The sequence below is a fragment of the Pseudophryne corroboree genome, chromosome 11 (assembly GCF_028390025.1).
Source record: "Pseudophryne corroboree isolate aPseCor3 chromosome 11, aPseCor3.hap2, whole genome shotgun sequence".
NCBI lineage: Eukaryota > Metazoa > Chordata > Amphibia > Anura > Myobatrachidae > Pseudophryne > Pseudophryne corroboree.
Window position 1 is genome coordinate 276,140,988 of NC_086454.1, and position 15,292 is coordinate 276,156,279.

At 36.0% G+C, this 15,292-nt stretch overlaps 1 protein-coding gene across 2 annotated transcripts in view; it reads right to left on the bottom strand.

Annotated features, from left to right (window-relative positions):
• The window catches only part of LOC134969443 (cadherin-8), a 572,329-nt gene extending 558,736 nt beyond the window's left edge, over positions 1-13,593 (bottom strand). Inside the window, exons 1-2 of one of the 2 annotated variants that reach the window (XM_063945395.1) lie at positions 13,196-13,593; positions 2,237-2,688 (exon numbers count right to left, since the gene is read on the bottom strand). In XM_063945395.1, coding sequence (XP_063801465.1) covers positions 2,237-2,521 — 285 coding nt within the window. In that variant the 5' untranslated portion in view covers positions 2,522-2,688; positions 13,196-13,593. Of the gene's footprint in view, positions 1-2,236; positions 2,689-13,195 lie in introns of those variants that run through there. The other variant, XM_063945396.1, reaches the window with a different exon arrangement.
• Between the last annotated feature and the right edge of the window lie 1,699 nt (positions 13,594-15,292).

Consider the following 15,292-nt stretch of genomic DNA (forward strand, 5'->3'; position numbering starts at 1 on the left):
AACAGCCACGATAAGTGAGATGAACATTGCTGTCAGCACAGCTGAGGCTGAACAGCTTAAGTCTATCAACATAAAATCTATATAGTAAAATTGACCGCTGATAAAAATGTTGTCATAACATGGGCATGTAGTGACAGTTGGTAGAGAGAGACAGTAAGGGAAGGAAAAGGAGATGTGGGGAGAAAATACTGGGGAAAGGGAGAGAAAAAGAGAGAGTGAGGAGAAAAAAGTTTGGGGTAAAGTGTTAAGGAGATAGAGACTCTACTACTAAATCACTTGTGCAGGTGATAAAACATTCCTTACTAAAAGTATATACCTTTTCATATTTTCATAGATTCTCCATTTGGGATGTAGTCAGGATCCCGTTGGACGGGATTCCGGCGGTCAGAATATTGATGCTGGGATCCCAAACACCAGAATGCTGGCAGTTCCGCCACAGCTATTCCCACTCCTGGATGTCCACGACAGCCAAGGAGCGGGAACAGAACCTGTGGCGAGCGCAGCGTGGCTTCATTGCGCTTGCCCCCCTGCCGGCATTCTGGTGGTTGGGATACTGGCATCGGTATTCTGACCGTCAGGATACCAACCGTTGGGATCTTGACCACCGGGATCCCATTGACAACCCATCCATACATAGTTTACAGTAGATCTTATATAGGCTTTATTTGGGGGGTAAAAATTATTATTGTTATAAGACTGTAAACCAAAAGAGATATTAGATCAAACTGTTTTGGAAGTAGACAATCTACTGTACGTGGATTAATAAATTAGTCTAGGGCTATAGTAAACTTTAGACTAGTGTATTATTCCAAAGTGGACAAGGAATGTAAAGCAGAGAGTACTACGCTGTCCATGGTGCTGAAATAGTTTCTAATTCTGTGGGGAAAATGTAGTAGGGTGTGAGCATGAGAAAGTGAGAGATTGGGGGAGTTTTCTCCTGTTTGTTTAAAGTGGCAATCATTTACATGCAAAATCAGATTGATTTTATCATGTAAATGATTGGCACTTTAAAAAAAAACAGAAGAACTCTTCCAAAATCTCTCACTTTCTGATTCTCACACCTATTACACTCCCCCTGAACCTTACATTTTCCTGATTTATTTAACATGTAAGGATAGTAATACTCTTGACATATCTATTATAAGGGAGAAACTATATTTATACACATAACAGTCCCAATATTAACTTATATAAAAGTGTAATAGAATATAAAATTATATTATTCTCACATTGTAGGCACAGTAGTCTAAACTTGCCAATAAGCTGTTATTTTGGCCAAATGTGAACAATCACATAATATGTAGGCTCTTAAATGATAATTTTCACAATCCAAATCTCTAATGCTTGCTTTGTTTGAAACAATGGCCTCTTCATATTAATCATGTATAGCGGTGCATCGTTCAACCAAAATGGGTAATAGAAACTTTCCTCCAAGTTGATTAATGACATGGTCATTCTTTGGTGACAATCAACTAGACTTTAGTATGTGGGCACCTTTTATTTAATATCATGTTTGATCAAAGTTCCGTAAAACATAGATACATAAGGGCCAATTCTGCATGAGTTGCAAAAGTGGTAAAATCACTATTTGGCTATTTTAGCACTTTTGCACATGTGCACACACTGTTGTGTGCATGCACAAGGACTTAAACTGCGATTGCATGTGATCACAGTCTAAGTCCTGTTGGGGGGTGGTGATGGGGCTCCGATGCCGCATTTTGTGGGGGGGGGGCATGGTCCAGACAATGCAGGCATGTCCAGACCGCTTGTGGGGTGTGCCGTGGCATCTACATGACATCACACACAGCCGATGCAACCCAAAAGAACTACAACCCATGCTCTCCAGAGCCTAATAAACGTTTACGTTTATTAATAGGTATAGGTGCTGCCATATTATTTGCTCAGTGCAGTCAAATAAAATACTGATCATCAGTAAGCAAACAACCCTCTAACAGATTATTATAAAAATGTATATCTTACATAAATAAAAGATGATAATAATAATAATAATAATAATAATAATAATAACAATAATTATATTAATGGTAAGTATTTTTCAAGGTATTACTAAATAATAAAGTGAGCAAAGTTTTATATAAATGAAGAGTTGTACATTATTTAAATGAAGAGCTGTACATTATTTTTCAAACAAGAAATTTTCAGAATAAAGTAAATCAACTTTACTATGTAATGTGATATCACTAATAAAATGAATTACTGAAAATCCAGTACATACCCTTCCAACTAGTATTGGTTCAGGTCCAGAAAACTCTTCCAACACGAACATTTGATTCCATACCCAGCCTCTCTTGGATCTGTTTAACACTTTATGTTCATCAGCGACTCCATCAAGTTCCATTGTGGCATCAATCGAAAGTACATAGGAATCATTCCTCGGAGCCATATAAACATGAGGAAGAACAGCAATCCATAATATGATGAATGGAGTCCAAACATCCATGAATGTTTCCCCAAGTCTTTCAGGCATTTTGACACAAGTTACAGGAAGCAGGGACAACATGAAATGATGGTTCTGCTTACATCCAGATTGCAGTCATCCAATTCATCACGGAGGGAGAGATATTTACTTGCAGCTGAACCGAGTGTTTACTGCTCAATAAACACAAAAACAAATGATCCACATTCGCAAGACATGATGTGTTTGGAATATTGTTCATTGATGCTTCCCTTCAAATAAAAAAAAAAAAACAGAAAGTCAAAGGAAGTGAATGAACAACATTTATAAAGCATAACATATCATGTTTTTCACAGTTAACAGTAATTATAAAGCCAAAACTGAAGCTGTTATATCTGACAGAGAGAAAAAAATGCAATAGCGTAGGATAGAATAAAACGAGAACTGAGCTTAAAATGCTTGATGAGATTCTTCACATTTGAAAGAATAACTATAATTAACAGATCACCCTCCAGATTTATTTATTTGGGAAATAGTGTCTCAGTTGCTTATGGCCTGCTACCATATTTACATGACTGTCCATTCCCTGGCCTAATAGAGCTACATTTTTAAAATCTCAAGCAAAAAATCCTTATTATTAGAATATAGTACACAAATTATGTAAATATGTGTATATGATAGATTCTGATGTTGTCACTATTCTTTTGGAAAACTTCAGCCACTTCTCATAAACAGCTTTAGACTGTATATCAGAATCTATAAATTGTATATATTATTTAATAAATGTCCCCACCTTAGCATGAAATTTAGCTTGTGCAGGGTAACATACCCACATGAGCTGTATACATTGGCGTACAGTATCTATAATGAGTGGAAAGTGTGCAGTGCACAAAGGCCCCTGGGTCAAGGGGGGCCCACACCACACACCCTGCACCCAAATATTTATACATCACATACTTCATCACATACTTCATCATGTAGTCCCGCGACAGAAGGTAAGTATCCCGGTGATTTGCACTGGCTGCAAGGAATACGGCATGGGCACCAAGTTCCTGGAGACCTGTGCCAGAGCACTAGACTCTGGCATAAAGCTATAGCCTACTTGCCGCCAGAGAGGAGTGGCCCCACAAGAAGCCTGCATGTGGGCCTGTTCCACTCTTGAAATGCCCCTCTACAAAAGTACTGTTAGTGGACAGTTCCAGGTTCTAACTGCTCAGAGAAACATCTTCTGAATGGAGGAGCGCTGCACTCATTAAATCTGGAGGTAGATGCTTCTTTTAAGTCCCACATCCTTCCAGAACCTTCCCAATATTGCCTTAGCTCTGAAATCATTGATTTAATAAGGTTTTATATTGTGCTACTACTTTCATCTCCAAGTATTGGATTGGATTCTAGGAGATGCTTATAAAATGCACTTACAATTAACAGATATTTAGGTTCCCTGGGGCAATAGACATTTAGGGACTAATTCAGATCTGATTGCAGCAGCAAATTTGTTAACTAATGGACAAAACCATGTGCACTGCAGGGGGGGGGGGGGGGGGGGCAGATATAACATTTGCAGAGAGAGTTAGATTTGGGTGGGTTATTTTGTTTCTGTGCAGGGTAAATACCGGCTGCTTTATTTTTACACTGCAATTTAGATTTCAGTTTGAACTCACCACACCCAAATCTAACTCTCTCTGCAAATGTTATATCTGCATCCCCTGCAGTGCACATGGTTTTGCCCATTAGCTAACAAATTTGCTGTTGCGATCAGATCTGAATTTCCCCATTAGTATGACAGAGATTTGCACCTTTACAGTATGTGTATTTAAACATATCCTTGCATGACTATGATGCAAAGGGCTAACTGACATAATGTCCTCCATTTTGTGGCTAGAAACACATTCTTTTGTGTGTTTGTTTCAGTTATCAAGATTTGTTTTGGAATTGTTAGTAATTTAAACTTCTGGCCATAGCTGGCTAAAGCGTTCCACAAATTTTACAGTGATGACTTAATGCCTCTCTACTGCAGACTGAATATTTGCCATAGCAATTCATTATTTTTGTGAGCAACTCAGCGTGCATTTGTTATGTATTATAGCCATACAACCGATCTTCAGCATATAGTTCTTCTTATTCTATCATTGTTATTAAAGTGCTTTGTCATGTGAGAAGACAGAGAGCTCTGGTGTCTCTGGTTAGGAAAATGAAGTGGCTTTGTGCTTGTGCAAGCATATTCAACAGTTAACCAACATATGACTGACAAGCCTAACCTTAAGAGGTCACAAGAGATGCAACCCAGATGCCCAGGTGAACTTACAGTAATCGCCAGAGTTTTATGAAAGGACATGAAAGACTGCTAAAGCTATTTTATTCAAAGGCAATTTTCCACTGTTCTATTGGAATCTATTACATGAGCAGAGGACTGTTTACCTTAAAAAAAAAAAAAAGGGGGCAGACTAGATGGGCCAAGTGGTTCTTATCTGCCATCAAATTTTATGTTTCTATGTTTCTATCTGGCTGTTCTCATATGACTTTAGGGTGGTTATTCTACCTATCCAATGCAAATACAAAACATTTATCTCTCTGGACCTACAAACTAGTATTGAATATTGTATTGAATAATTTTGTACAAATTTCTGTTAGAATTTCTTTTTCTGCCTCAATTCGCAACATGGTGCTAGTCATAGAGACATAAAAAAATGTAACAATAAAACATTTTGATGATACACAAATATTTCTGTACATCCATAGAAGTACTGAAAGCTTTCTTTCTTAGTTTATATATTTATTGTGTGACTAATGCATGGAACAACATTCATTTATTATACACCGCAAAGTTTTTAGTTAAGAAGTGGATGAGTACAATTTTCCTTACACTTCTAATTGACCATTGCTTGACCACTGCTTCTCAACCTCAACTCTCAAAGTCATCCAAGTTTTGAGGATGTCTGTCTGTGGACGTACTGTGGGTTGGATAATTATTGACTCAGCAAAATAGATTAACTCACTTGTGCATAATGAAATAAATCCACAACACATGATTTGTCAGTGGCACTTGAAAACTGGAGTTGAGAACTTCTTCTCTTGACTAATTCTTCTTAACACAAGTGGGTGCCAGTTGGAAGGCGTGAAGTGACATTTACAGATATGAATAGTTAGATATTGTAAGTTATAAATGTATCTCAAAACAACTAATTATATGTGTTCCTCTATGATATCAAATATCCCCCCTTCAAGATTCTCCTACAGACATCTGTCAAAAACAGTGTTTAGCATTTGATGGGTTGGAGATATGGGTGGGGGATTGGTAACACTTCTTTCAAATTATTTGGGCACATGTCAGAGGAAAGTATGATAACTGTATTTATTGAAAGGTAAAAATATGGTTTAAAATAGATTTTATGGCTTTTCTGCTATTTTGTACAGCTACACTTTTTAAGTTTTGAATACTTCATTTCGACAGTGGTGTGTAACAATGCTAGATCACTGTACAATTGTAATTTACAGTAAAACTGGAAGGCAATTATAAAATACTGCAGAAAGATGGGCTAAAAGGTAGAGCTATTGAGAATACTGCAGAAAGAAGGGCTAAAAAGTAGAGCCATTAAGAAGTCATTATCCACAATTATAATAGTCTCAAACACTGTGTTGCCAAGTGTTACAACATTTTCAGATCCCCCACATCCCCAACCACACAGTTTAACACAGGATTCCAAACTATTTTCTCACTTCATTTAACTCTTTTACATATCTAGTCTACATTCATTATATAAAGCAATTCATTTACTAGCTGTTGTTTTCTTCAAAACAGACAGATCATATTTAAATGGAAAAAAAAATCAATCCCACAAATGATTTTGATCATTATGTATATCAACAAATATTCCTCACATTGCCTTGCTGGAAGTCCCCGAGCCCTAATGAAACTAGATAATCATTACTCCATACATGTAAACCTTGTACAGAGGTTTCCTTTAATTATTGTGTTTTATGAGGTGGTAGAAATTTTCATTCTCTTTCTTGTGACTTAAATACATGTACTTAATTAATAAACACAAAGCTTTGCCAGGGAATCTAATTGTAGAGTACACATGTTTAAATAACTCTGCGCTAATACGATTCAGTTTCAATACCCCTTGCCTTCTACTAAATGAACAGAACTGTAAAAGAGAGATCTGTTTATATGTAACTCTTTCACTTTTCTCTCTCTCTCTATCCCTTTATATTCTCTCTCTCTCTCTCTCTATATATATATATAAATATATATATATATATATTATATGTACATATGCTATATCACCGCATCAAACACTACCTAAGCAACTCAAAGATCAATAGACAGGTTTGGAATTGGGCAAACATGCTTGGGGATTCCCTTCCATAGGAGGAAGTGAGACCAGGCCATGGTATAGATAGACATTAATAGATAAAATGTATTTCTTTGAGATGCATGAACATACATTGGTTGTCTTGTAGCTGTGGAAGAACACTATGCCTTGCATGTCTGATTTGTATTGCGCTGACAGCTATGCTTAGAAAACTATTGTTACAGATGTTCAACGATAACCTTTTCCTTTTAAGAAAATCTACTTTTCCCACCATGTATTTCAATAATGAATTAATATGTACTGTAGGTAGGAGCCCTGCAAGCGGTGATGGGCATCTGGAAGAGAACACAGTCATGTTTAATGTATGTTCCCCTGGAAGGAGAGAATAAAGTGTTCCTTCGTCCTTCAAATTAAATAAAATTTTATACGTTTTACAAATGAAATAGAATTTATGGAATGCTTCTGCCCACACATACAGTATCGTAGTATGTGACCCCTTCTGACATGAAAGGCAAGCACTATACTGCATGGGATCTACATAGTATATTTTTAATTAACATAATATGCACATTTATATCAGTAGAGCTGAAATGTGGGCAATTATATTCGATGTTAATAGAACAAATACATATAACCACCAATCAGGGAATGGGGCATTGAGATGTATTGTACACTCTCTCACGCAGAGAGGTAGGAAAAACCATTTTGAGAGCATTGTGAGTAAAATATGACTCAAAGCAGAGAGACAGTGCAATCAGCCTGCATTTATTGCACTACATGTGCTGACAGTACAGGGTATGGCGGTACGCTACAGGCAATTCTGGTAGTTGTAGTCCTTGAAAATATTACTTTTAGTGTGTTCATCTAAATCAAAGGTAAACTGTATTACTGTATGTATTATACATTTTGCACAACCAAGAACTAGATCATAACTACTACTAATATGTGTAGATGACAAAATAAGAAGAAAAAAAAAGAGTCACATACTGTACAAAACATGATAGATAGATAGATAGATAGATAGATAGATAGATAGATAGATAGATAGATAGATAGACATGTAGATGGATAGACAGATAGTATTATTGATACTTAGAAACACCTTGACTTCAAAGACCCAATGGAAAAAACATAGAACATTACACAAAAGGACCTTACTTTGTTGTTAGCATTTAGAAAGGGCAACTGTACAAAAATGGTGCCCTCTTGTGCCACCCATAGCACTTTATGACATTACTGCAGTAGTGCACAATGTATCGAGAACAGATCTATGGACCACTGCAGAGAAATGTCATTCTGAATCACCTCTGTGTCTATCTTTTTCTTTCTTTTTTTTTTAGTTGCTCTCCAACAAAAAGTATTTTTTGCATCAGTTAAAAAAAACCCTATGAAAAGCAAAACAACTGTATAAAACCAAGTAATAAACCACCCAGGTTCGACTGAAATTTTGTATTGTTGACAGTCTTCAAATGAATCTATGCAGGTATACTAGAACCTTGACCCATACATTTGGATCTCTTTAATGGCATATTATATCTTTTATGACTCCATGTTAAGAGGTTTTAAGATATTTCTACACTCACAAGTCACAATAAACCTCAAGGAACCTATGCTTCTCCCAATAACTACAGTATACATTCAAACCTAGACGTTTACTTTGAGTATGGATGAAGGTTCAGTATACTGTAGAGAACTGAACAACTATCACTTTAAAGAGTAATAATGTGTATATTTGGGATAACAAAATAACTTTTATAATAAGAACTGTTTGAAGAGGTCAATACAGGCATGATAATATAGCTGTGTAGGGTAACTCAGGTGATAGGAAATGCAATTCAAATTAATACATTTTTAATACAAAAAATAACATAAATAGGAAATCTACATGTGTTCTGGTTACAATGATTTAGAATAGGATCATCAATTATGGTTATTGACAATCCTAACTTAAGGAATATCAATAATTGCACGAGGCATTAAATTGTTTATAAGGGTAACATTTCACTTATAGAGTAACTCAAGTGGAACCAAGGAGGTCTTAAAATTATTCAGGGTTTTAAACTACATACGTGTACCCATGTAGAAGGACAAGATGAATCTTAATATACAATTCTCTACTTTTTGAGCTAAGAATTTGTAGGCTATTAATTTGCTAACTCTTCACAGAACGAATCAACAAGGACCAGGTCATACTGTACATACTTTTCAAGCAATAAGTATTGTTGCATTTCATTTTAGAGCAGCTCAGTTTTCCAAAATAAGAATAAAAACTGAATGACCTGAAATAGCTATTTCAGAACCCTGTTCCTGCAAATTTTTACCTCCATGAACTCTGACAAGCTACTTTATACATACAAGAATGCAGTACTCACATATTTCAATGGAAATAAATCAAGCTGTGTGTATCTCCTACTTAACATTGAAAGCCCTTATGGTGCGTTGAACTATGTCTGTCTATGTTGGACTTCACTGTAATTTGGAAGACCTGCTGAAGGACACATTGGTGTATCAAAACCAACGCAGTTCACATGCTGGTTTTGTTATGTCTGCAAAATTAACCATTTTCTTTCTCCATGAATATACTGCCCAACCCACAGCCCTTTTTTATTTTTTTCATCAGAAAATTAGAGTTTTGATCTATTGAAGCTGAATAGAAACTCTGTCAGAAATCAGGTAAAGATATATCTGACAGCCTTTGTCAAATATGCAGAGGTACCTGGTTATATAAAGACACTGGAACAAATGAACAAGCTGACACAATAATGCTTTAGAGTTATAAATTGTTTTAATTGTATTGCCTAGTGGCAAAGAAGATGTATTCATTATAACCAAGTATTTAATCTGCATTGTCAACAATGATTTATATCTAATATTTTTCAAGAAAACATTTTATAAGTAATTGCATCCACTAGAACCAGCTTTAAAAGTTCAATCACATCAGCGGTGTTGAAAATATAATGAGACGAGATTTGTACATTTTTCACACCAGTTAATAGTACACTTTGTCATGCACAAAGCCAGCTGTTGTAGAAATTGAACATACACATTGAAAGTCCTAGCACCCTACCACTCTTTACAAACTTCAGATTGGTAGCCCTTTGTTTGCATCCAAATCAGAAGCCCATTGAGCTTACTATTTCCGGTTGGCATGTAATTCTGAAAGTGTTACACTTCAGCCTTTTCCCCAAAAGGCCCTTATTAAAAGAAGAAAAAAAACTTTGTAAAATTAGACTGAAGATATAATTATGGTATTACAACAATGTGTGACAAAAATGGAACAACACAATTGGCTTTAGAGCACTTTTGATCCTTTGCCAACTAAAAGGACTTCTAACTAGGACTTTGGTTGCTATTCATAAGTAAGATATGAGTTACAATGCTAATTCTTTCATGCTTAGGAATATATTAAATCTGTAATATGGTGTGACTATTACACCTAGAAAGCTACTGTAACTTTCCTTTTCGAAATCAGAATAAGAGAAAATTAATATATCCTGGGGATTGTATTGTATGAAAAGTTTATCTTCGGTCACTTCACTCCTTCCTTCCTTCCCCATAGTGTGTGTGTGTGTGTGTGTGTGTGTGTGTGTGTGTGTGTGTGTATATATATATATATATATATATATAAAGATATATATATAAAAAGATAGATAGATGATAGATAGATAGATAGATAGATAGATAGATGATAGATTAAATGTCAGTGTTTTTTATTTCATGAATTTAAATAATTGTTTCTATTATTATTATTATTATTATTATTATTAACACTACTTTGAATTTATTGAATATGAGACTATAAAACTCCAAATTACTCCGGTGGTGCTTAAAACTCTCCTATGATAATATGAAGGTATTTTGGTTAAAGTCTTTCAAATTCCATTTATGAAAAGTAATCAGAAGAATTTTGTATCAGTGGGGTGACCTACAACACTGAATATGACAGGGTTTCCCTAAGGTTCCACTATCTGTCTCTACTTTTTCATTTAAAAATAAGAATCCAGAACTTTTTACAGACCTTAGAGGTGCTTATTTCATTGCTGAACAGCGGCAGAGAATCGATAATTATGTATGAGATGACAGACAGTAAATGCCTTTCTCTCAGGCATGACTCAAAGCATGTTCCCGAAGCTGCCACCAGAATCATACTTTAGAAACTGAAGGTAATGGAAAGTAGAACATTTATTTATTTATTTATTTATTTATTTATCTTTCCAATATGTCCCAAAATCGGCAACACCGTTAACAGGATTAAAAGCAATGCATTTGCCTTATCGTTTTCCAGATTGACCTACGATCTTAATATGTAAATTATTGTGTCCTTACTTTATACTGTGCGTAGAGATGACTACGTTATGTTATACTTAGACACTGAATGGGTTAATATATAAATACCATGTACCATTTTATCGCTTCCATTTTTGGTGTCAGGCAGCTTCATTTTTGTCTGTAATCATATATCCAGTTTGATATGAGATACCATATTGAGATTAAATATCTCATTATGGCAAAAGTATATGGATATTTACATTTCTTAAAGTATATCAAGACCCCTTCCCTATGTACTGTACACCAACTTTCATCATATAGTTTTAAATGCAAAATGCAACTGATTCAAGTTGCCTATATATTGAGTCTCAGAAAGGTCTAACATCTGATGTCGACTGTGCTCTACTATGCCAAAAATAATCAAGCAAAGGACAGACCACTACTGGTAAATTGGAACTGGTTGGATTAAGTCTATGCTCTTCATGAAGAAGGGAACAACGCTTCTTAAATGTAATGAATCTCAAAAATCATCCAACTACACTTTTATATGTGCGGAAGTTCATAAAGTTAAAAAAGCTGTTTTCCAAACAATTCAGAAACCTAAACTATTGTCTTGAATGTCTGTGATTATAATCACCTAGATTAACAGGATCAATCTAGTGAAACACAATCTATAAACCAATTGGTCAAAATAAATGTCTGGCTACTGCTCTGTGTCAACTTTTTGTCCATCTCTGACAGATCCATGAAGCTCAATGTGTTCATGGAACCATTATGTTGATGATAATAACATGCTTTAGTCTGTAACTACTGCTGAAGGCTGAGCACAGAGACACAACACAAATCTCTTTATGCATCAATAAACCCAACAGGTTTTAAACTAAAATAAATTTGCTTAGATTCCCCATGTCCACCCAAAATAGTTCTTTGTCTTGGCATTCTGCACTGATATGTTAATAAATACAGTGTCTGGGATACTGCTTTATATTTGGAAACCTGTTGAAATATAAACACTGCCAAACGTTCATGCAAAAAACCTGACATTTTATTTGGCTAATGTTCATATGTTCATATGTTGTTTTATTATTTATTTTCCTTTTGCCCTTTAGATGGTTTTCCATAATTAAATTAGATGCTCATACACTGTCGTGCATTTATAGATTTGCATGGTGCCGCAGCAATGTGGAACTCAAAATTTGAACCCTTTAGGTGCCTTAGGAGTCTGCAGATACTTCGTAAAGCGTTACGCGTTGGAAGGGTGTCTAAGACCGACCATGTTAAAAAGAAGATGCCACAGGTCTAAAGGAAGAGAGGTGCTTTCATTTTTTTAATGCACCATTTTGCAAATGCCATTATATGAAGACAAGGTACTGTACAGTGATCACACTACACAGAAAACTCCAATGGAGAGTGATCTGTAAGTGTTTAAATCCATGTCTAGCCACCGCTCCATATTTTGATTATGCTGCTAACCTGCCAGAGACTAGCTGGACTAAGTTTGGACTGTTGTGTTTTCTAAGCTGCCAAGGGGATGGAGAAAAAAAAAATAGGAACTTGTTACCTGTAGCAAGAACCTGACAGGCACCTAACTGTCTGCTGCATGCTGCAATCAAATTATATAAGATGTTCTAAATGTCTAGTTCCCTCTATGTAAGTGTCATGCAGTAGGTGTAAATCTTACAGGTCTCTCATTGCAACTGGTTGCCCACCTATACCGGTGCACCTTATCAAAAATAAAAAATGATGACACTAATAATATTCACAACTCCCCCCCCCCCATGCACATAACTCTCCAGCAATTAGCATATGAGGATGTTGGATATTATTTATTCTCAGCACGGACACTGCAAACCATTTCAGGGCATAAATGCATACTGACATCTGGTCAAAAAATGTGTAGGGTGATTTACTCAAAAATAAAAATAATATAATTGCAGGATAGCAGCACCCTGCACACCAGAAGCCCGACAAAGTCCCTCCGATACCTTGTAAAATAGATTGGTTATCACCTGCTAACAGGGACTGATGTTTTCATCAGCACTTACTGCAGGGAGGCTGAATAATCCCAGACAGTGGCAAACAGACCTAGCCATTTATCAAAATAACTCTCAGTGTGAGGGAGATTGTGCGAGACCCCCGCAAAGTAGCATCAATTGCCCAACAAACGTAAGCAATGAAAAGGGTGAATACTTACTGTGGCAGTGTTCAGGCAACGTCTTCATCTGCAGCCCTCAGTTAAGAATGAATGAAAAGGGATCTACTTCACAGAGATGAGGGTAACAAGCCGGATCCCTGGTGTATGGGCAGCCCTCAGTCACTGTGCGCTCCTGCGCCTTTTCATGCTGATGGAGAGACTGACACTCTCAAGCTCTATATGTCCTGATGGTAAGATGCAGTTCCAGCTCTCTCTCTCCGTACACATCAGCAGTGTATCTCCAGACAGAGAGAGCGAGAAGAAGAGAGAGGGAGAGAGAGAGAAAAAAAACAGAGAAGCAGGGATATTCCCAGTAAATCCTTGAATTTTATCAGTGAGCTGTTCCAATGTGCCTGGCTGCTGAGCAAAACAGTGAAGGGTTGTGAGAAAGTGATCTTACAGAGCCTCCCCTGACAGCTCTTATTGGGCTGCTAGGCTAGGAGGCTGGTCTGCTGTTTGGAAATTCATGGATGCATTTTTCTTTTTTTCTTTCTTTCATTATTATCATTTCAAGTGAAGTGCCCAACTTTTCTTGTCGCTGTTGATTCAATGATCGCCTGCCCTGTCTACTTGTATACAACTAGTAACCCTTCACTTTCTACCAGCTTCAAAATTCTTTGTACAGTATACTGGATTTATACACCAATATGTCCCTCTCTGTCTCTTTCTGCATATGTATACTGTATATCTATATATAATGACTGTAAGTTTATTTTTTATGTGCAATTAAGCAGTCTTATCTCTTTAATGCAACCTGTGCTAAACAGCAAGAGCAGGTTGGCAGATTTGCAACTGGTAGGCAATCATGTCTCCTTTAACTAGATTGCTGACAGCGAAGCTTGCGAAAAGGGCAGAAATCAGCTGCTGCAGAACCTCTTTTCTAAGCACAGCTGTCATTTAACATCAATGTTGTTTGGTTGGTTTGTTTTCCATCATAGAGTATGTTTTCATGAGACAGATATGTAAGTAATAGTGTCGGTTTCCCAAGAGGTTGTGCAGCAGCTGCTGGTTTTACAGTGACCTTGTTGAATGATTTGACCTCTCATGTGACAGCAATCATTAAAAACCTCTTAGCCTAGGGGGCAATTGAACCCCAGCCACCTCAGTCAATCTGTCACGGCTGGAGACAACAACAAAACTACAATCAGAGAACATAGAAGGGTTGCTCTATGAATCCTTACTATTTAAAGGAAGTAATTTAATCTGTAATAATTAAGCAACTGTTCTTGGTGTCATCCGACTGTGGCATTTTCATCCGACTGTGGCATTTCAGAGCCCACTCTTTGGCACTTAAATGGTTAACTTGTTAAATACTGTATGTGCAAGCAATCAGTATTGTTTTATACCTGGATAGACACACACATGATATCTCTTAACCCCTTGTTCTCCAAAACATCATCCTTCCCTAAAAAGAAACAAAGCCAGGTGCAGTCTCAAAATTAAAGTGTTGTATATCACTATTACAGTATCTCATTATCTCACGTAATAAACAATCGCTGGGCCAACATCATCATTTAAATTCTTCCTCTCATTTGCTTGCAGAGTGCTCATGCAGTGCCTATTAATTCTGTGTTAGATTTAAATAGTAATGATTGTGAAATAATATTTACTACACCCATAACATAAATTCCAAGAAATTTAGGCATTTACCTTACGCATTTACCTTACTAGGTTTTCCATTCATTTGCATATGTGCAGTTTTTTATTTGCATGTATGATTATTATAATTATATTATTATTATTATTATTATTATTATGATTATTATTAATAATAATAATAATAATAACAACATATAATAATAATGTTCTTATGTATATTATAGGTTGTTTTATGTATTTTGGTTGATTTTATATTCACATGGAATGTTTTAACTCCTGTTGCTTGTTTGTAACATATTATTTAGGTATATTTTTCACCTTCACCAAGACTGTTTTACAGTCTTAGTTTAATTATAATCTTGATTATAACTTACTTCTATAATAGAACTCAGAATAAGCTATTCCTTTTATTGCAATCATGTTTGAATATGTTCACTACAATCAGAAATGAAATTGAATGATATTATATTAAGTTACACCAAGATGCTCTAATGCTAC